This window comes from Rhinolophus sinicus, chromosome 5 (assembly GCF_057876585.1).
Source record: "Rhinolophus sinicus isolate RSI-liver-muscle chromosome 5, RSI-T2T, whole genome shotgun sequence".
NCBI lineage: Eukaryota > Metazoa > Chordata > Mammalia > Chiroptera > Rhinolophidae > Rhinolophus > Rhinolophus sinicus.
This window is the reverse complement of record NC_142505.1, coordinates 10,618,086-10,640,742: the sequence shown is the minus strand read 5'-3', so window position 1 is coordinate 10,640,742 and position 22,657 is coordinate 10,618,086. Positions and strand designations below refer to the sequence as shown.

The following is a 22,657-nucleotide window of genomic DNA, read 5'->3' as shown; positions in this document are numbered from 1 at the left end:
GGGGGTGAACCCTTAAAAGGGTTAAGTGTATGTGGCCCTCAGTCTCCACCCCAGGACGCAGTCCTGTGCGGATGCGGTCTCTTCCCTGCGATTTCCCCAGGCAGCTCGCGCTACTTTTCTAGGCCATTGTCCCGTGTCCCTGGTGCTTCCTCCTTCACGGTCCCCAATCCTCCGCCGGCGCCTCGCCTGCCTCCCACCGCCAGCCGCAGCCTAGACTTGCCAGGGTCGAGGCTGCCAGGATGCCCTCCAGCAGCCCGCGCGCCAGGGCTCGCAGGTGCGCCCCGCCTCGCCCCGCCCCTCCCGCGGCCCCGCCCCGTCGCTCGCGTCACAGTGACGCTCGCACCGCGCAGGCGCAGCTCGGCCCCACCCCTCCCCGCGGCCGGCCGCCCGCCCGCTCGGTATTATGATTAGCGCTGGGTGCGGGGATTCGGCGGCCGGGAGGGAGTCGTCGGAGCCGCAGCCGCTGCAGACGGACGCCCGCCTGCGGGCTGAGGTAGGCGGCAGCGTAGATCGCGGCCGGGTGCAGCGGCCGTGGGCGAGGGGGCAGGGCTGGCCTCCGCCGCCTAGTAGCCTCCTCCGTTGCGGGGCTGGGCGCCCCGCTGGGGCACCCGCCGCAGGCGGAAAGTAAGTTGCGCGCTCCGCGTTCCCCGCGCGGGCTGCTGCGCGAACCCGAGCGGATGCGGGGCCCTGGCTGCGGCGACCCCGACCCGGTGCGGCGGCGGCGGCGCGGCCTGGCGGCGGGGTGATGGCGGGGCCCGGGCGGGAGCCGTCACTGCGGCGGCCGGCCGCGGGCACCGGGAGGCCCTGCCCTTGCGGCCGCGGCGGGATTGCGGCACCTCGGGAGGCGCCCGCATCCCTGCGCCCCGCCCCGGAGCGGGCCGAGTGCGGCGCCCGCCAGCCCCGCACCCCAGCCCGGCTCCCCGCGCCCAGGTTCTCTCGTGCAGTGTGTATTCTTCTCCGGATGTGTTTTCCTTTTGCAAACGAACGTAAAAATCTTGCGGCAGCAAGGGTGTTCCTTGGTAAAACTGCAGCCTTACAATAGAATGGGGATATTGTTGTCGGTAGAAAAAGAGCAACGGGGTAAGGAAGGAGGAGCAGTGCCGTTCCTGAGGGAGAACTAGAATTTTTCAGATTGGGAAACCCGTTCTTTTCTGTAGTCATCGCTTGTTGATTTTCTTTTTTTGGACCATTTTACGAAAAACCTTCTTGCCTTTTACTTAGGCTTGGGCTCCAGGAAAGTGACAGCCTTTTATCCTGGGGGGTTCCTGGAGCTGTTCTAGTCCTGACGGTTGGATCAGATACAATACAATAGCTTCACTGAGAGTTCGGTTTAAGTCCAGTATTTGGAGGGCAGTTTAGCAGTCGGGTTCTTAAATCTATAGATGTCTGTGAATATAGGACCTTACAAACTGTCAAGTTACTTTTTTTTACCCCCTTCCATTTAATTTAGTACATTCTCAAAGTCTCAGAAGCAGTGTTAAAGGTGACTTAATGCCTTTCACATTTTATGATGAAAGGTGAAGCACGGCTTGCAAGTGATGGACTGCAAATGTTGGGCATCTGTTGAATTTCCACCAAATTTCTATCAAACGTCAGATTCCTCAGTTTGGGACACCAGTCCCAAATCAGTCTAATTTATCAGAATATATATCAGTGTACTTTAATGCCTGGGGTTGTCAAGCCTTATGTAATCACTTTGTTAATTTATAATCTTGTTACATTGCTTTCCAGATTTATAAAATCATTCCCTTAAGGAAATCTGTCTTCAACGTCTGCTTAAATATTTCTCTTGAAATTGGATTCCTGAAGAGGAATGTACTGTACAAGTGGTGATTAAAGCATACTAATTAGACAAGTTTCTTTTAAAAAAAGTATTGATTCTTTTATCTTACCATCTGATTTTCCCTATTGGGAAAACAGATGACATTCCCATTTTACAGACTTTGAAATGAGAGAAATTACATGACATTCCCAAGGTCATGTATTGAAAATCAAGTGCATGGTGTTAAGTTTTCTTAATACTCCATCTTCCAGGCTTTCCAGGCAGGAACTTTGGGTGCCTCCTTTCTGTTTTTTTTTAATTTATGCAATCAGTTTTTATTTTATTTTGTGCACAAAAAGTACTCTCACCCTATTAATTTTTTACTATTCTGAGTAAATTTTTCTGTATTGCAGTAAAACCCATTCATTTAAAACATACAAGAACTCAGAAGTTACACTAGTTTTAATTTTTCTAGAATAGCAATCTAAATGGAGTCTTTAAAATGAAGGCTTTTAAATGTCCTTGTTAAAATTGAAGGGCTTGTATGATATTTTTACTGGTCGCAGGAAATACGTACTATTTGTCTAAACTTCACCATGGGTGTTTCTCTTCACATGGAAAGTGAAACTAAATAGAAAAAAATTTATTTATTTTTGGAGACATTGAGCAGCCATGGTTCTAAGCTTTGGTATAAATAAGGCGTGATTTCTTCACTGTAGCAGCTTGTCTGAGCCTGGAAGCTCATCACACTGCCCAGGATAAAAGGGGATAAGTGAACTTTCCACATGATGAGAATCTTAGGAATTAAAACTATAGGCGAAGAACTCTAAACACTTGATTGAACTGTATGCCAGTTGTTTGCTTAATAGCCAAAAGATAGAGTTTCTAGTCAAGATGCTTTTATAGGAAACCTATTCTTGAGAATTTAGGTATTTCCCCGCCTGCATGGTAAATTCTTAGAGCAGGTAAAAATTCTATGTGCAGGTAAATTCTTAGAGCAACTTAGGTGGAAAAGTTGACTGGATTCTAGCAGTTTTGAAGGTAAACTTAACCAATGATCATTTATTCATGGAGCCTTTGTGTGTCTATTTTTGGGGCCCTGGGTTAGAGGATAACAATAGAAAGGAGTGTCCAGACTACTGGGGACACCGAGGTAAACGATCACAATAGGGTCTGACGAATGGTAAGGCATAGACAGAGGCCCACAGAAGCACAGATATGGGGCAAGGACTCTTACTTGGAGTGCTTCACAGAGGAGGCGATGGTTGAACTACTCTTGAAGGACAGGTAGAGTTCCCAGGCAGAGAAAAGGGGAAAGGGCTCAGAGAGTTCATGGAGGATGAGAAAACAAGGAAGTGGTGGATGAAGAATTTAGATCCAAGTGGGTGAAAGGGAGTTGAGGTAGAGACAGTGCAGCTGTTTTTTTTTTTTTTTTTTTTTTTTTTTTTTTTACAGAATATGAAGAGGAAGGGGGAGGAGTGGGGCGTAGCTTTGGGGACGGAGGGAGAAGTGTCTTGGTATTTTGTCTCAGTCTGGGAAGAGTTGATGTAAAATCTCAGACTTAGTGGCCATCGGAGTGAGCGCTGGAAGCGTGTTGTCTGCACTGGATAAGCTGGAGCTACATTGTTCATACCGGGGATCATTTCCTCATCTGTTTTTCTGTACATCTGCTTTCGGTAGAGGCCTCATGTCCCGTGGGAAACCATTTCTTGCTGCTGGTACGGGAGGAACCTGTCTAAAGAGAATTTCTGCTTTACCTTCCCTGAACATTTATTTCTCTGCTGTCACTTCCAGAGCCTCCTGAGATTCTGCTTTGGCACCTCCAGCATTTGGCCTCTGCTCAGGTAGGCTCTTCTGTGACAAATCAGGCCTCACATTCCTTCTCCTTACTTGTCATGTCGTACCCCTCAAACTGCTGCTCTGTGGCTACTCAGTAGTTACTTCAAAGTCAGAGGGCATTATCTGCCCACACGCTGTGGCGTGTGAAGTTCTGGAGCGCCCCAGCCTCTAGAGAGTGGGTCTGTGTGTCTTTCTAAACACGTACTCCCTTGACTACATACTGGCCTGGAAATGTAATGTGGGCTATGAAATCAAGGCTCCAGAAGTGGGGGTTACAGGACATGTAACTGGTCAAATCCTAGCCTCACTGGGCTGCTCTGTTCCTCAGTTGTTGACATGCAGTTACCTTTCTGAAAAACCAAAGGCTGTGAGCTCCTTGAAAGAAGAGACCACTTCTTTGACTTCTGTGTCCCCAGACCAGAGTAATGCCTCGGACATAGTCCATCCAAGAAGTGGCATGATGAAGAAAGTTAAAAACTCTGAACTTTGTTGATTTTATCAGCCGATTGATAGAAACCATACCCATTTTAACACGGCTGGGTTGGGTTTAAATTGTTTGGCAGTCGTAGAATTTTAGAACTAGAAGCACATCTTCCACTGTATACTTAACGTGTAATAGATGCTTAGGCAGTGTTTGTTCCTGTCCTGTATTCCCGGTCTGAGTGAATGGCACCACCTGCTACCACCGTCCCACTAGTCGTGTGCTTTGCCTCCTGTGCATTGAGATCTCGGATGCTGCTTCCTAAATGTGGCTCCTCCATTACATCTTATCCTCACTGCCCAGCTACTGGCTGCCCTCATTTTTAAGTTTTCATTTACCTGGAGACATTTTCAGTTGTCTCCTTACCTGTCTCCCAGCTCTGGTCTTGCCATTCTAGTCTGATCTTCACTTTGCTGCCAGAGTGGTTTGTTTAGCTGTCATCTCTGATTGCCGTTCCCCTGCTCAGGACTCTTCTTTGGCTTCTTAGTGCCACCTTTCATCTGTTTATTTAATAAAATGTATCTGTGTATTTTGAGTGGATGCTGTACTCGGCAGGCCCTGGGATACAGAGCTGGATAAAATGGACACGGGCCTTACATGAACTGAGCTAGCCACTTAGTCTAGTGGGGGACACAGATTATTAATCACATAATCACACAATTCTATAACCACAGTTGTGATAAGGGCCACAATGGAAAAGGACGTGGTGCTGTGAGAGGGCATGGGGAGCTGGTGTGCCTGGGTGTGGGAGGAGAAGATGGTGGCCAGGAAGGTCACCTTTCACCTGGGCCCGAAAGCACAGGCGCGGCTGGCCAGAGGAATAGCAGCTGATCTGCATGGAATCCAAGGCCCTTGGGTATCTGGCTCTTGCCTTCGCGTCTGACCTTTTCTTGTAGGCTCTGCATGTGTCATTGTCCCGGTGACACTCAGGTGTCTCAGGCCTCTTCTGGCAAGTCTTTTCCCACCATCACCATTTTCAATTCTTAGCTCACACACACAAAAAATGAATTTCGCTGAGATGCCTCCTATGATCTCCCCAAGGCAGATTTAGGAGAAAGGACACCTCTTCTGGCACGTCTGTCCCTAAGAAATCGTAAACAACTTGAGGCAGAGACCTTCATAGTATGTCCAGTAGAGGCATTTAGGGGCAGTTTGTTGGGCCAATTAGGGAGGAGGGTACTGATATGAAAATAAGATGGGGAGCTAAGTATCCAACCCTTCTCAAATGTCAGACTCTCCTGGGAGGGAGGCCAGTTCTGAAAAGTTATGGAAAAAAATCGTATGATTGTGATCCCACTCACATCTTGTTCATGTATATAATCCCATTTAGCTCTCATAATAATTGTCCAAGGTGGTGATTATCTTTGTTTTATAAGGACATGCCTGTTTGTAGGAGTTGAGGAACTTGTTGGGCTCCAAGTCCTGTGGTACTCTTCCCTCTGCGCCATGATACTCCTCTTATCTGCTGAGTAGATGGCTTTTCGTCAGTTTTACAGTTACTTCTGCGGTGAAGAGAACAGGACCACGTGGTACTTTGAAATACCAAATCTTAGGTGGTTGTTCTAGTTCCTCTCTGATGTCCCCTTCCCCTCTGTGTACACACACACACCTTTTTAGGCTATTATTTTGCCTTCATGTTGTATAGTTAGGGGAAAATGTTTGAATAATACCGTGTTTCCCAAAAATAAGACAAGGCCGGACCATCAGCTCTAATGCGTCTTTTGGAGCAAAAATTCACATAAGACCCGGTCTTATTTTACTATAAGACCGGGTCTTATATAATATAATGTAAGACCAGGTCTTATGTGAATTTTTGCTCCAAAAGACGCATTAGAGCTGATGGTCTGGCCTTGTGTTATTTTCGGGGAAACATAGTATATCTCACTGGGTTTAATATTCAGCCATGTTGCTGCATCTATATTAGAGCAATTCTGTTCTAGATAATGTAAGTTGTATAGCATAACTTATCTAGATAAAGTTCATTTTATTTATTTTTTCAATTACAGTTCACATACGCTGTTATATTGTGTTCAGATACACACCAGAGAGATTAGACAGTTACATAACTTACAGAGTGATCGCCCTGATAAGTCCAGTACCTGTTTGGCACCATGCACAGTTACTACAGTATGATTGACTATGTTCCATATGCTGTACTTTACATATCTTATGATAAAGTTCATTTAGGTTTAGAACACTGTGCTAACAAATATTCATGGACAGATTATGAAGCCAGAGTGTACTGTATTAATGGATCTCTTTTTAAAATGGAATATCGTACAGCCTTCTTATTTAGTGGTGGACAAGAGCAGAATGATTGAATTGTAAAGTAAAATTTAGCTTTCTGTTTTACCTCATTTTCTACAGGTTAGACAATTCTTTATTGGCATAAAGTATTATGAGTGCTACTGAAGAAATTTGGAATGAGAATATTCAGTCTGCAGTTTTAGGGCTTGATTTTTATCCTTTGCTCTCCTATTTTGTGAGTATTTGCTAATCCTCTTGTGAAGGAAAATCCCTTTTCAGAAATAAATGGAGAGAATATAATTTGCAAGTACATTAAAATTGCAGTTTGGGACAGGATAAAGTTTTTAAGCAGAAGACAAACCTTCCTAAATTTTACCTGAATTACTTGCTTGTTGTTGGCTGTTCTGTGCCACTAGGGAGGACTCTTGCCATCACAAAATTGTACGCAAACTCTGAAGGTGAAGTTATTTTTCAGGTGCCATTCCACTTTTAGGTGATCAATAATTACCTCAGTCTGTGTTTTGAGTGGTTATCTGGCTGTAACTTCCTTTCTCAGCTTAAAAAGCAGTTCTAAACATTTCAAAAAGTTTTTGTTTGTTTTTTAAATTTTATATTGGGGAACAATGTGTTTTTCCAGGATCCATCAGTTGTTGTCCTTCAATCTAGTTGTGGAGGGCGCAGCTCAGCTCCAAGTCCATTCGCCGTTTTCAATCTTTAGTTGCAGGGGACGCAGCCCACCATCCCATGCGGGAATTGAACCAGCAACCTTGTTGTTAAGAGCTGGCGCTCTAACCAACTGAGCCATCCGGCCGCCCCTTCAATAAGTTTTAATGGAATTATTTGTTAATAATGTTTATGAGGTGAGTCTTTGGTGGTGCTGGGGAATTTCCTCCTTTTAATTAATTGATGAGGCAGGTAACTTGCATGGCATGTCAGCATTGGAGGAAGAACAGAAATGTCAAAATAGATTTATTTTAGTGCTGTTGCTTCCCTGGGAATTCGAAAAGCCTAAGTGAAAAGGAGGCATTGTATTATAGGAAAAGATGCAAGGCCCCGGAGTCAGTGAGACCTGGAGTCTAATTTAATTTAGGCAGTTCTTATCTGGGTGGAGGACTGGGGCAAGCAGAGTCCTTAACCTCTTGGGCTGTGCTTTCTCATGTGCCAACTTGGTATGGTAGTTCCGTTATATTGCTGGTTGTGAGGAATAAATGGTACAGCAATGTAGAGTCCAGTACATACAGAGATTCCCAATAATTAAATTGTTTACACTTTTTGAGACCTGCATTAAAACAAAACTGGAATTCTAAAAAAATGAGCATTTGTGGCAGTAAAAGACATTTTTAAATTTGAAACGAGACAGTGAAAGAAAAGTCAATTGTGGTTTTGCTATAGGACTCATTTCTACATAAACCTATTTAGGTTAGTCGTAGATTTTTAGGAAGTAGTGTGGGTAATAATGAGAGATCTAATGTCAAAACAAAAATGATGTTTTATGGAACTTTAAAGTGAACAGTGAACTTTTTAATTGGTTTAAACTCTCTAATGACCATATTCTTATGTCGCTTTCCTGTTAATCACCTCCAGTGTTCCTCTTCTGTTGAGGCTTCATATCAGCTCTGTGATGAGAAGCTGCGTCTGTGCATTTTTAACTCTTTAATGATGCTTTAATTAGCCTTAAGTATAATTCAGAGATACGTGGTGAATGACTTAGTATGGCAAGTTTCCCATTAGCTTGGAGTAGGTAGGAGTTCAGCACAGTTGCCTAAATGGTCAGGCAGTAGGTATTTTTCAGGATCAGCCTTAACCCTACTAAACTGATCTCACTTCTCCCCCAAATCATAACTTCATCCAAACTGGTGTTCTCCGCCCCCCGCCCCGTTTCGGGAATGGTGTCACTGGTCCCTGTAGAAGGGTACACCCTGGTCTGTGGGCCGCTCCTGTCCTTGGGGATCCTGCCCTTAGTATCCTCTACTTTTCCTTTGACATACCGCACCAGGCTAATTTGTGTGATGATTTATCTTTTTATATGTAGGTGACTTATTTGTAAGATTCTAAAGGACAGGGACTGTGTTGTGTCCTACACAATTAGGATTCATATATTTGCTAATGAAAATTCTCAGTGTTCCTCTTCCTTCCTCAGCCTGAAGGAATTGTGTACCTTGTTCTTCAAGGGAACCAAATATTTCATTGGCTATGTCTTGTTTATTAAGATTACATAAGTAGGCTTTAGACAGATATGTTCAGGGAAATTGGTTGATTTCAGAGATCTCAATGAAAAGTAGCTTGAATGACTAATTACATACAAAGGCAAAATTTTAATAATGTCCACCTTTCCTAGATTATAAAAGCATTACACATTCACTGCCAAAAATTTGGGGAAAAAAAAAAACAAGCAAAGAAAAGCATAAAGAAAATAAATTCTATAATCTTATCAGTGTGACATATTGGTATTTTTAATATACGTATTCAGATAAATTATGCTTTTTAAAAAATTTGGAATCATATCATTCAATTGGTATGTGAATTTTTAAATTTATTTTATTGGAATCATATTGCCATGAAATTTGGTAAGTGAATTTTTTAACTTGTTTTATTGTGAGAATTTCCTCATGAAGTTAAATAGCCTCAAAATACAGTAGCGTAGTGTTAATGTTAGGTGTACTGTGAGTTAACCATTTAAATCCTTGTTGTAGACCTTTATGTTATCTCTGATTTTTTTTGTGTATGTCAGTATCACTGAACATTGTTGTGTATAAATATTTGTTCGTGCCTTTATTTCATTAAGACATAACTCTAGTAGTAATATTATTAATTATTAATAAGAATATTAATTATTTTAAGGCTCCTTATATACATGCTGCCAGATTGCTTTTCTGAAAGGTAATTTACAGTCCCAATAGGATGAGGAAATCCCCAAATGACTTTGTCTTTTCAGTCAAAGTCAATGAAATGTTAGGTGCCAGTATTTTTGTTTATGGATTCGTTTTTTTTCTGTTCCAGCATTTTCGTTGGGCCATATTTTAATGACCACCTTTGTCACAACATCAGTGGGGGGGGAAGATGATAGGGAATTTAATGGAGTTTAGAAAGTGTTGATAAAAGCTTTGGAAGAGAGGTTTAAATTACTAAGTTTTTAAATTCTCCATAACTTTCAACTTATATTCTGTTTTCCTGACAAAGAAGTAATTATGGGTTGACTTGCTATTGGAGTAATTTCCACACACCAGCTTTTGCTTAAGTCATTATTATGTGAGAATTTTATGCTGGAGCTGTCACCATACTGGTAATTTTTACCCTCAGGTAGCCATAGTGACGCGCTTAGCATTTTTTTAATCACTTTAACGAGAGGCAATTCTGTTTAGGAATTTGGACTATTACCTGTGCAGGTCCAGGTTTTGGTCCAGGTTTTGTGGCTTGGATGTCAACCCCTTTCTCTGTACAAATACTGTATATTAAGTACTACTCTACATCAGTTAATAAATCTCCTGACTCCTGAACATGTTCAAATTCCCTGATATGTGTGGACTATCACTTGTTTTACTCAGAGGAAACGAAGATCAGTTAAGCCAGCGCTTCAAGGGATTGATCCGCATTGGCAGCCCAGTCACTGCCCTGAGAGCCTGGCGTAGGCGTCTCAGCTTGGCGTTCCTGGTGACCTCAATGGCCCCCAGTCCATTAAAATTGACTACTTGGAAGAAAACTTTCAGAACATACTTTATTAGGCACTTACCTTCCCTTGGAAAATACTTTCTTAGTCATTTGGAGGTACCATTTTGCCTATTGGGACATTCCTCATAATAAATAATTGACTTGAACTTTCTAATTTATAGTTCCCATCTTAATTCCATCCAGTGACTGCAGACTGATATTACGTGATAACCACATAGTAACATTCAACCATCCAGTGAAAAACTCTGCAATCTTCCATAACCTCGGACTTGGTGCCTATTTGTGGTTTCTTCATCTTTGATTTACAGCTTATATTGATAACTGTCAGGAAGAGAAGTGCTATTCTAGGAGGAGTGCTATTCTAGAAATGTGGAATATTGTTTACTTTGGATGAAGAGAGCAGCAGTGGGGACTGCATGGTAGGTTGTGTTTATTTTGCTTGACCTGGAGGTCATTGAGATTCCTGGAGGATTCAGTCTACTGTCTTCCTTTCAGCCTCTGCCAGGTTTGTTATAGTTATCTTTGAAATTTTAGCAGTAAGGTCAGAGTGGTGATATTCACTGAGCGAGTGTTAGTTCCTCCACTTAAGTTGGCTTTTCTACAAACATAACAGTTCAGTCCCATCTCTCCCATGAGTAAGAATTACAGTTTTCGTTCTTTGATATTTGTAAACGATACCAGATAATTTCCATGTGTAAGAAGCTTAAATACAGTTTTAGTGTGGCTTTGCGAAGACTCACCTCTTAGTTTTTTGTATTCGACGGCACAGATTTTTTTTTTCAAAGCATGTCATTTGGGAGATTTTTGCACATTTGAATATTAGTGGTTTGATTTCGTGGGGAAGTTTGTAATATCCCAAACAAAATGTAGAGAGGCTGGAGAAGCGGCCTAATTTCTGCACGTGGCCCTTTTTGTTCAATACTTCTCCTTTCTCATGCCAGGGTTGGGTTCCTGATGGGTATCCAGGCGGAGCCACCTTTGTTCAGGGAGCCATTTTGTCCTTGCTTCTGGGGGAGGTGTGAGCAGGAGACATTTGTTTGATTACAGACCACACTGCGTTGGGGATGATGTCAATGAAAAGCTAAAAGTGAATTTTGACAAGACTCACAGTGTGAATCTGAAATGACGGGAGGTTTAACAGAGGCTGGTTCTACAACTGTTTTCAGCAGCTTGCAAAATGTGTGTTGGGCCACCCACACTTCCTTCCTCTAACCACTCCCGCACACTTCAGTTGCTTCTGCTCTCTTAGCTGGGAGAACATCAGTATATTCTTGCAACACGTACTAGTACTTGTTTCTCAAACATGAATTTCCATATTATGAACACTCTTGATTACTTGGCCTGTTTCATTTAGGTCCAGCCTAGTTACATGCATGTGTGAGCCTATGCAAAATAGGAAGACTGCATTAGAATGGCCTAATTTAGGGGTTTCCCTGCTTTAAAAGATGTCATCTTAGCTATGTACTCATTAAAATACTGATTTAGGATAACTAGGTGCATGGGACTTAGGAACTAAGTTCATCATGTAGAGGACAAAGTAGTTATCACACACTTCATGTACAATAGCTTAGTTTTGTAAAGAAGCATAGGTATAAATGATATATACGCAAACCTGAAGAGAGGTCATCCTCGGTGTTATAGGAGGGTTTTTTTAGGCTCTGTTGTGCTTCTCTGCATTTTCCAAATTTTCTAAAGTGAACTTGTATTGCTTTGTGGGGAGAAATACTTAAAAATGGATACAACCCTCTTCCCCCATGTATTCGTGGTGTGTGTGTGTGTGTGTGTGTGTGTGTGTATTCCATTTTACTTAAAAATTTGTGTCTGGGCATATCTTATACATAGAAAATAATTTGGAAGGCTCTGTATCAAAATGTTAACAGATTATCACAGAGGGTAGAATTATGGATGATTTTTTAAAAATTCTCCTCTTTGCAAATCTCTGTGTTCTAATTGTATGTTTTCCTACATTGTACAGATACTGCTTTCATAATTGAAACAAAAATACTAAAAGGAAAGTGATAGGAAAGTGAAAAAGCAGGATGCAAAATACAAAGTTATGTACAGAATGATCACACCTTTGTGAAACAAAGTAAAGCAGAAGCTAGATGTGAATTTCGCAGAAAGACCACCAAAATATGAGTAGTGGCCATCTTCTGTGGTAGGACGGTGGGTGCCTCTGTATTCTTTCTACTTTCTATTTTGTATTTTTGAGATTTTTCTATAAAAATATATTACTTCAATGGGAAAAATGTAAAGGATTTGATAGAAAGTCATCCTAGTATCATTTTAAAAGCAAATGCTTAGATTTTATGCAATGCTTTATTGAAAAATCGTCAGACTTTGATGCTTAACTTTGATGCTTAATAAGGTTCTTTTATCAACCTTATGGCACCCATTTTCAATTTAAAACATTTTAGGAAAATGAACAGCAGAATTTTTATGGAAGTTAAAGGGAGATAATAGCTCAGTAAATTCATTTTCTTGAAGTTGAGTGGAAAACGAAGAGTTTCTGTTTGGGTGAGGGAGAATACCATCATTGTAACAGTGCTGTTGGTCGTGGTAGCTAGTATTTAATGAATGTTTACTCTGTGCCAGATTATATACTAAACATTTTACCCATGTTAATTCATTTAATTCTCACCACAACCTATGAGGTTCTACTCTTAACTACTAACAATTTCTAATGAGAAAACTGAGCATACAGAGAGGTTAGGTTTTGCTCAGGTCCCATAGCTAGTGATCTGTGCGCTGGGGTTCAAACCCAGTCACTGGGCGTCAGAACCAGGGTCACCCTGGGCTACCACACTGCCGTGCCATAGAGACTGTAGATGAAACAGGCTGTTGAAAGAGAAGCAGAGACAGGTGATGGGAAGAACTACTGTATCCCACTTGAGCTGAAGGGCGAGGTAGGCATCCCACCTCTGTCACTAGATGTGGGCCTGTGCCTGTGATTTTGCTGGCCCCATATGTGCTGCAGAACTGTTTCCACCTCTCTTCATCCCCTCGTTCCCAGCAGTAAACTTGTTTTCTCATCCACCTTTCCTTCTTTCTTTTCTCACCTTCCTGTCTATCTTCCCCCAAGCCCATGTGCACTTGAGCTTAAGGATTACCTGGCCACTCCCCTTCAGTGGATTGTGTAGATTGTCTTTGGCCGAGTCTGAGTCTGTAGGCCTCTCGGTTATTTGTGTGGAATTTCAGTGTCCTGGAAAGGCCTGCAAGGCCCCTCAAGTCAGCACTCCCTCCCCGTGTCATGAGCTTAGGTGCCAGGGGTCTGCTCACATTCTCCTCGTTCGCAGTGCTATTCTAGTTTCTTCTTTACTGTCAAATGCAAAGCCTCTAATGCAACGGTGTTTTTGTGGTCCCTGGTGGTGGCATTAGCACCGATTTCTGCTGGCCTGCTAGAGGACAGTGTGTTGGAAAGGTTGCCCTCCTCCTCGGCTGTTGACGTGAGTGTGTCATGAGCCTGGGGGGCTCCTGCAGACACGTTGGGCTTCAGAGCCACAGGAGCGGGATTGGAGTCACAGATTCTGCTTCTTGCTCAACTTTGAGCCTCCTTGTGCCACAGGATTCTGTGAAATGCAGATCTGGTGCCTGTTACCTAGGAGGCATTTAGAAAATGGCGAATTTACTGTTGTTCATTATTGTTTCTTGCTCATTCCAGTGGAATAGTCTTTCTGACCTGTCTACCTGGAACAATCTCTGTGTATCTGTTCACTGAAATTCCTGTTTACTAAAGATCCCTTGAATGGGTTGTGATTCATAGAGGGGAGAAAGATAGTGGGAGACCGGGTCACTAAAGACAAACACGTCATTTATATATGTTTGTCTGGATCCAGTCTTAGGGTATATATTTTGACTTCAAGCAAAGTTAAAACAAATAAAATTAAACAAAAATTCCTTTTCTGTGTTTTCTTTTAGGAGAAAGAAGCAACTAACAAGACACAGTAATAACACGGATTATTCAGTATGCGGTTTGCAGGGTATGTCTTGGAGCCAGTAAAAAGAGTCACCTTTAAATAAGCTACCTCTTAACATTTAGCATTGATGTTTACGATGATTTTCAAGCACTGCAAGATCCTCAAAGATCAAAACATGACTTAATTACTTCCTGTGTAACTCAAAATACACTTGATAGTAAGATTAGACAGTGGACTAGTATTTAAAAAGATACTCAATAAAAAGGATATTTTCCCTCCTAATCTTTAGTTAATCATAACGTCATAATGGTTTTAGGTAACAGTTGTAGTTTCATAAACACTTAAAAAGGGGTGTGTGTACAAAAAAAAGTACAAAAAAATTATTTGATAGTAAGAGTGATTAGTCATTTCACTACAGGGTATTCTGTCGTTTTGAAGAGACCCTATAAGATTCTTTCCCATGAACTTGATAGTAGATTAAAAATTATTTCATAATGCCCTTTTGCTGGCACAGTTCTGGGCAGAGAAATGTCAAAGTGTGAATAGTGATTATCTCTGGGTGTCTGAGTCCCTGAAAAAGACTTTTCCCCTTATCTGTATATTCATTCATTACTTCTGCAGTTAACCAAAAATTTTAAAACTGATTAATTACATTAAAATTTAATTTAAACAAACTTAAATCTGAGTTATATGCCACTTTCCAGGAATACTTCTAAACTAAAGTGATAGATGAAAAAAACAAATATTATATAACTTGGGGGCAGCCTGAAGAAGTTTGTTTTGAAAACTAAAGTTGCATTTGTAAACTTATACAATAGAAACGTAGACTTGGGTAGAATTTTAAGAATAATTACTGCCCTTATATAATTAATTGAAGTTAAAGATTTAAAGATAGTTTTCTGCCCCCCTGGAGTTAGCTTACAGTTTCTATAGTTGAAAATTAAATATGCCTGAATTAAACTCCTTTTAGAGAACTACTGTCCAAAGGAAGCAATATCTTTCCAGTTGGAGTTTCTTGTTAATCTTGTCATTAAAATTATTAGCTCAGATGCCAAGGATAATATACTGTACAGAAGAAATTTCTTTTTCCCCCAATATTTGTTCATAGTACTGGTTTCTTATTTTAAAAATCTTAATAGAAACAGAATTAACAATTTAGTTTTGGTTTCTGAAATTAATTTCAGAAATAATATAAGTACTGTTCTTAGTAACAAAAATAACTGAAAATGTGAAACTACCTACTGGGAGCATTAAAAAGTCTCTACCGAAGGAATGAACATGCACTAATAAGAAAGAGATAGTCTTGGGAGATTAGCTGTATTCCTCATTGGATTTTGTTATTTAATGCTATTAAATTTTGGTCTGAGAAAATAATCGTGGGAGTTCAGTCAGTGTGATTTAAATTGACATCTTAATATGTATAATTTTATACATTTATTTGTTTTTCTGAGTCAGGATCATTTATAAGAACCTGTTTCTATATTTAGGGTTTATATATTGTAAAGGTTGAGAATTTTAAATGCCATATGACATTGGTCTTTAAGACTTAAATAGTTTAAGAATGCATGTTTGTTTATTCTTGAAATACAAGCAGAGCATGGTGGATTGTCTGAGAGTGGAAAAACTGTAATAAAGATAAGCATTACTGACAAGTCTAAAGAGTATCAGTCAGGAACTAGCTATTAAACACCTACTGTGCCAGATACTGTTCCAGGCACTAGTGACACAAGAGCAAACAATTGCCTTGTAAACATTTTGGAAAAAAGTTGCATTTCAAAATTTAACAAAATTTTGATTACCTGTTACTATGTGAAACATTGTTCTGGATGTTAGAGGAGGGTAGAAGAAAAAAATAGAACCCTGGAGACCTCAAGAACCTTGCAGTTTCAGAATGGAGATGGCATGTATAAAAACCTATAGTTTTATTCCATGTGGGATGGAGGTGTCCCAAGAGGATACAGAGAGGGAAAGTAATTCTCACTGGGAGAGTAAGCAAAGGCTTCACTAAAGGAATTTTTTTTTTTTTTTTTTTTTTTTGTATTCATAGGAAATAGTGCCAGTCTTAGAATAATAAGAAAAGTTGGGTTTCTGTCCAAGTGTTTATTCTTTGTGTTTTCGCTTTCTTGTCAATTCTTGCCTTTTTTTTTTTAAAGACACTAATTGAAATTACTTTTGGAAAATGTTGTTTTTAAACATACCTTGTCAAGCTTGCCAGTTTTCTTATTTTTGACATCACCAGAAAATGTTTTAACAAACTTAATTGTTTTGCAGTTTGTAAAATTTAATATGGTATTTAAATTTTCAACTTTTATCATGTAAACTCTAAATATATAATTAGGTTATTATAAATGGCCCTCATTTTATATTTCAATGTATTTACTTCAAGCTTCTTTTAATTTTTTTTTAAATTAAGCTGTAAAAGGAAAAGTCACAGAAACTTGATTATTTTGTTTCTCCTCTTATTTTATAGATGTCCATGGCAACATTGAAAATGAATTCCTTATTTTCACCAGACATTCTTATATGAGAAGATCCATTTCGAACAGTCTAAATATTTTTTCTTCTGTCAGACCAGCATGGCAGGATTCAAGCGAGGATATGATGGAAAGATTGCTGGATTATACGATCTGGATAAAACCTTGGGTCGAGGTCACTTTGCAGTGGTTAAACTTGCCAGGCATGTCTTTACAGGTGAAAAAGTGGCAGTCAAAGTTATTGACAAGACAAAATTGGACACACTAGCTACTGGTCATCTTTTCCAAGAAGTGAGGTGCATGAAACTCGTACAGCACCCCAACATCGTTCGCCTCTATGAAGTTATTGACACCCAGACCAAACTATACCTTATCCTAGAACTTGGGGATGGAGGAGATATGTTCGATTACATCATGAAACACGAGGAAGGACTTAATGAAGACTTAGCCAAGAAGTACTTTGCTCAGATAGTTCATGCTATATCTTACTGCCATAAACTCCATGTGGTTCACAGAGACTTAAAACCAGAGAATGTGGTCTTTTTTGAAAAACAAGGTCTTGTAAAGTTGACAGACTTTGGTTTCAGCAACAAATTTCAACCAGGGAAGAAACTCACTACAAGCTGTGGATCTCTTGCATATTCTGCTCCAGAAATTCTGCTTGGTGATGAGTATGATGCACCCGCAGTAGGTAGGTTGCCTTCCAGTATTTGAATTCTACTGTTTTAGTGTAGTTGGTCAAATCAGTTGTTTATCTAAAAATAATTCTAAGAGAACTTCTATGAAATGTGTTGTAATTGACAGATTGGGTTTTATGAATGCCGTGCATATATCTCTAAAGCTGGCAATTAGTTTATTTTACCCTTTAAGTGGCAAAATTTTAAAGTATGTTTGTCAGCACAAAGAAAAACAAGTAAGTTATCATTTAAGGTAATCTCTTACCTGCTTATTGTAATTTTTTTAAGGTCTGAATACTTTTACCAGCTTCTTAGAGTAGTCGTCTTCTTTCTATGAATACCGTTTAACAGTCATTGAGACCCATATTGGAAAGGTATTAGGAACATTACAGTGCAATGTAATGTGAAGAATTTGGGCATTGGAACCATTTATTAATTGTGACCTTGAACAGTGTGTACTTGACCTCTCTGCTTCATTTCTTCATCCCTAAAATAGAATTAGATCAGATACAGGTATTGTCCTTACACTTGTATGTGAATGGTAATTTGGCTGGGTATAGAAATACGTTTAAAACTTTGAAGATATTTTCCTGTCTTCTTTCTGCCTCTAAAGTTGCCAGTGCAGAGTTTGATGTGAGACTAATTTTATTTTCATTTCATTCATTCATTCTGTGAAGCATAGTTTAATACTTCTGAGAGTGCTCCCTTAAGTGGGTTTTCTTGTGTAGTCTTTTGTTTGATGCACTGATTTCTCATGGTGTGCTCATTTTGCCTAGGTGCTTGGGGATCGTTAGTTGTGTGTTTATCTGTTTTTGAGATTCCCCCATATCTGTCTGTGAGTCTGATGTCTGAGGATTGTAGTCTGCTTACAGTGAGTGCGGGAAAGGAGCAAGGTGTGGCCAATGGGATGTCCTGATGTCTGGTCTCACTAATCGACAGAGTGTCAGTACACCTCTGCCCCTAAGGCCCACAGCCAGTCCACCCTCCTCCATCAAATGTCTGCTTATTTATGCTTGGTGAGTTACTGGCCGAGAGGAGTTAATCCTGCTCTTGGCTGTCTTGGTGCAATTCCTTCCTGTTTCCAGTCTGTGCCTTCTAGAAAGAAATACCCCAGAAACTCCTGCCAGGTGGATTTAGGGGCTCTGGTTTCCTCTTTCAATCTGATCCTACCTGCTATCTACCTTTTCTGTCATATCTAGGGATCTGGGGAGAGAAGGGTGGCCAGATCCCCTCAGTGAGCTATTGATTCAGTTGTCTCTGTGGGCTTTCAGGAATGTATATGCCAGTGTAGCAGTGTACGTAGTAAAAAACTCATTATTGCTGCTTGTATCAGGTTAGACCGTGGAGGGGCAGGCAGGGGAATGAATCTGCCTGCTGGGGTAAGGCACGTGCCATACCTTTTGCTCTGGAGAGATCAGGCTCTGCCTTGCTGCTTGCCTTGTGGGTAGCCTACTTGTAGTGACGCTCCAAGTGACTTCTGGGTGGGGGTGGAGGGGTTCCCAAAGTAGCTTTGGGAAAGAAAGAGCTTACTCTGTGCTGGAAAGCAAAATTAAAGCATGCTTTAAAGATTTCTTCCTTATAGAAACTCTAAAATGGGAAAACTCTTTCTTAGATCACAGATACAACATTTCAGTTGTAAAACCCTGACATTGTTTATGACTTTTTTTTACTTCACTGAAATATTTAAGTCATTTTCAAGTTCAAATGAATTAAATTTAGTCTTGAGAATTTTGCCATCTCACTTGAGATTCAGAGGCTTCCTAGGACATTACAGATCTGGAACTGAGAACCCCAATATTACATGCTTCCTAGTTTATAGACAAACTATTTGAAAAATGAACTGTCCAGTCTCTGCATTAATTTACTGTTTGGTAAATTAATATGCAATAGATGTCATTGAAAGTTAAATTACTTACAGCATGGCTCCATATTAATGCAGTGCAAAGGCTAGGAATTAGATTCAGTGCATATAGTTTTTTGGGATATAAACAAACCATCTATGCATTCTCTACAATTTGCAGTTTAACTTTTAATGGAGATTATCCAATTATGAAAAGTGTCCCCATGCCTATGAATATGAAAAAACTTAGTTATTTTCTTCATAAACCTGTACTTTGCCCTACATTACAGTATTACTCTTTGCTGGCTCTCAGTAAACTAGGTATAGAGGGGAAAATCCTCAGCTTGATCAAGAGTGTCTACGAAAAACCTGTAGCTAACATACTTAATGGTGAAAGACTGAATGCTTTCCCCGTGAGCTCGGAAACATGGCAAGGATGTGTACTCACCACTCTATTCAAGATAGTACTGAAAGGCGTACAGATTAGAAAGGAAGAAATAAAACCATATCAACCTGCAGAAGACATGATTGCCTACAATGAAAAATCTGAAGGTATCTACAGAAAAATTGCTAGAACCAATAATTCAGCAAGATCACAGGATACAAGATTACATAAAAATCAATTGCATTTCGATATATTAACAGATGTGTGGCGATTGAAGTTTAAAACAATACTGTTTATAATCACAGCAAAGAAAATGTATGCATCTAATAAAACACACATAGCGAAAATAATTTATGCTGAGAATTGCAAAATGCTAATGAAGGAAATCAAAGAAGACCTAAATAGAGAGACAAACCGTGTTTGTGAATGGCAAGCAACATAATCCAGATGTCAGTTTTTCCCAAGTTGATCTGTAGATTTATGAAAAGCCCTGGAACATTTTTGTAGACATAGACGACATTATTCTAACATTTGTATGGAAAGGCCAGGAACCTAGAATAGCTAGAACAACTGTGAAAAAGAATAAGAAGAGGATAACTACTGCAGCCTCTCTGGGAAATGGCTTGGCAAGCTTATAAAACTAAATACTGGATGTACTGCTCTACAACCCTGATGCAGGGTTTATCCCAGAGAAATGAAGAACTGCACGCGGATGTTCAGGGCAGCTTTATGTGTAGCAGCCAAAACCTGCAAACAACCCAGGTGTCCTTCAGTGGCTGAATGGTTAGACTGGTTCCTCCTTGCTCTGGAGGACTATAGAGCAGTAAAAGGGAACAGACTGTTGATGCAATAGTTTAGGGTTATGCTGAGTGAAAAAAGCCAGTCTCAGAACCTTACATACTGTATAATTCCATTTACCGTACGTAACTCTCGAAATTATAGAATTATGATGAACAGACTGGTGGTTGCCAGGGGTTCAAGATGGTGGTGAGTGGTGTCGCTATAAAGAGTTAGCATGAAGGAGCCCCGTGGTGATGGAACACTTTTGTATGTGGTGGCAGTTACAGGAATCTACACATGTGACAAAATTGCATGGAAACTACACACACAAATGAGTGGTGAAATCTGAATAAGCTACGTGGACTTGACCAATGGCAGTTTCCTGGTTTCTGGATTGTGCTACAGCTGAGCAAGCTGTGGCTGCTGGGGGCACTGGGGGAAGCGCACGTGGGAGCTCCCTGGGTTTCTGTTGTTTGTTTTGGCAACTCCTGTAAATCTAATTGTTTCAAAATAAAAAGTTAAAAAATAATATTCATTGCCAGAAAGCCAAATAATTCACTGTAGATGTTCCTGAGATGTGTAGAGGTGATTTTTACTTTATTTTTAATAATAATGCCTGATTATGGTCTCGGAATGAAAGTTGCTATGATAGAAACACACTGGGTTTTTGCAGTGTTCAAATGCATACTAACAAACGTCAGTCTTATACTATATTTTTAAAAATAAGAACAATTTTAAAACCAGGTAATCAGCCAAAAATTACCCTACAGCCACTTAGGTGAGAGCATTTAGCCTTCACCATGTTAAAAGCATGTACTTATTTATTTTAAAGCAGTAGTTCTTTTCCTTAATGCCTTAAGATCTGATGAAGGCTATGGACACATTTTGAAATTGTGTCCTTAAGATATTAATAAATATCTTTAATTATTCCTTTCTTTGACCTAACTTATTGCAGGTGAAGAACATCTTAAAAACCAGTGAATTTAAAAATGACTACCTGGTCTACCAGAAAAGAATTGCCTTGTCTTGTAAAAAAGCAGATTAGTAAAACATAAGTTGAGACATTCTTGACTATTAATTTATATGCAACTTATGGTTTGTATGATACTTGAGTTTTTTGAAGTCTTGGCATGTTGAAGCCAAGAGTTGTGGTTAAACTAGAGCCACATTTAATGTACTTAAGGCAGTTGTTCCTTGCTTCTAGTCCTGTGATAAAATATCTCAACATATGCCCTCCTCTAAAAGAGTTCTAGAGAATTTAGCAAATGGGTGGCCACCAAAAGAACTTATTGTGGCATTATGTGTATACACATATGTTCAAATATTTAAATATTAAAACATTTTTTGAAGGATTACTCCTTCCTTTACAGATAGTACCTTGTTTCCCCGAAAATAAGCCCTAGCCGAACCATCAGTTCTAATGCGTCTTTTGGAGCAAAATGTAATATAAGACCTGGTCTTATTTTACTATAAGACTGGTATAATATAACATAATACTGGGCCTTATATAACATAACATAGTATAATATAAGACCGGGTCTTTCTTAATTTTTGCTCCAAAAGATGCATTAGAACTGATGGTCCGGCTAGGTCTTATTTTCAGGGAAACACGGTACTACCTAAGCCATAATACCTTTGTAGTAGAACTTTAAAATAGTCCAAAAGACATCCACAAATTGGAAAATTTCTCTTTGGTTTATATAAATCTGCTATTATAGTTTATGTCATGAATTGATAACTCCTTGCTTTTATTTCAGTTTATTCCAGAAAAGCTGTTAAGATACTTGCTTTCACGCTGCACCAAATCTGTGTACAGTTTTATTTCCCATCACAAGCTTACCATTTCTTAGAGAGAGAGATAATTTTCTTAGTAATGTTTCAGTGTTTCCTGACTTTGACCTTCTCTTCCCAGAGTTAGAACCTGGTTAAATTGTATATTACTTGCTCTTAGACTATTTGACATTTGGACATATGGGCCCTGATAGTTTCTAGATTAGCAGACCTTTTGCTTGTGTACAGCTTTAGGCCCGAGTGTGGAGTTTGAGATTATACATTTTTAAGGGTTGATTTGTGCCTTTTCTCTACCTACAGAAGAAAATTTGGTCTGCTTTAAAGTAGTAGTACCTTGTTGTATCTTAAAAGGTAAACATAAAACCTGCCTGCATGACATGTGCCCAGTAGAAGATGCATTGCACCGTGAGGTCCAGGCCTACTCACACATGTAGCTTTCAGTTGTTGAGAACTAAAAAAACATGTCCATAGAAATGTGGCACATGCCCTTCAAGATCCAGCTGCCAAGTGCAAGCAGGGTCACATACTCTGAAAGATACCTTTTACAAAGTATAATAACATCATTCATTTCGTCATATAATACCAAAGAAAAATGAAAATCCTCCCCTAAACTTTCTGAAGTTTTACATGCCTGTGAGAAATGACAGTTATTTCAGAAGTCACAATGAATCGATCTGGCATGAACCCTCTGTAAATAAAAGCACTTTATTCAGTATTTCGTATATTCATTCCTTATAATGTGAATGTTGTACAGTTAAGTATTTGGGAAGCAGGAAGCAGAGTTTCTGTGCCTTG

General features: G+C 39.9%; 1 protein-coding gene across 4 annotated transcripts in view; it reads left to right on the top strand.

The window, feature by feature from the left end:
* Positions 1–340: 340 nt before the first annotated feature.
* Positions 341–22,657, top strand: part of SNRK (SNF related kinase) — a 48,263-nt gene continuing 25,946 nt past the window's right edge. Inside the window, exons 1-5 of one of the 4 annotated variants that reach the window (XM_088798219.1) lie at positions 347–493; positions 3,557–3,606; positions 13,917–13,978; positions 16,386–16,509; positions 16,605–17,080. In XM_088798219.1, the coding sequence (XP_088654345.1) occupies positions 404–493; positions 3,557–3,606; positions 13,917–13,978; positions 16,386–16,509; positions 16,605–17,080 (802 nt within the window). In that variant the 5' untranslated portion in view covers positions 347–403. Of the gene's footprint in view, positions 494–3,556; positions 3,607–11,986; positions 12,165–13,916; positions 13,979–16,385; positions 17,081–22,657 lie in introns of those variants that run through there. The other 3 variants (XM_019724112.3, XM_019724111.3, XM_074312535.2) reach the window with 3 other exon arrangements.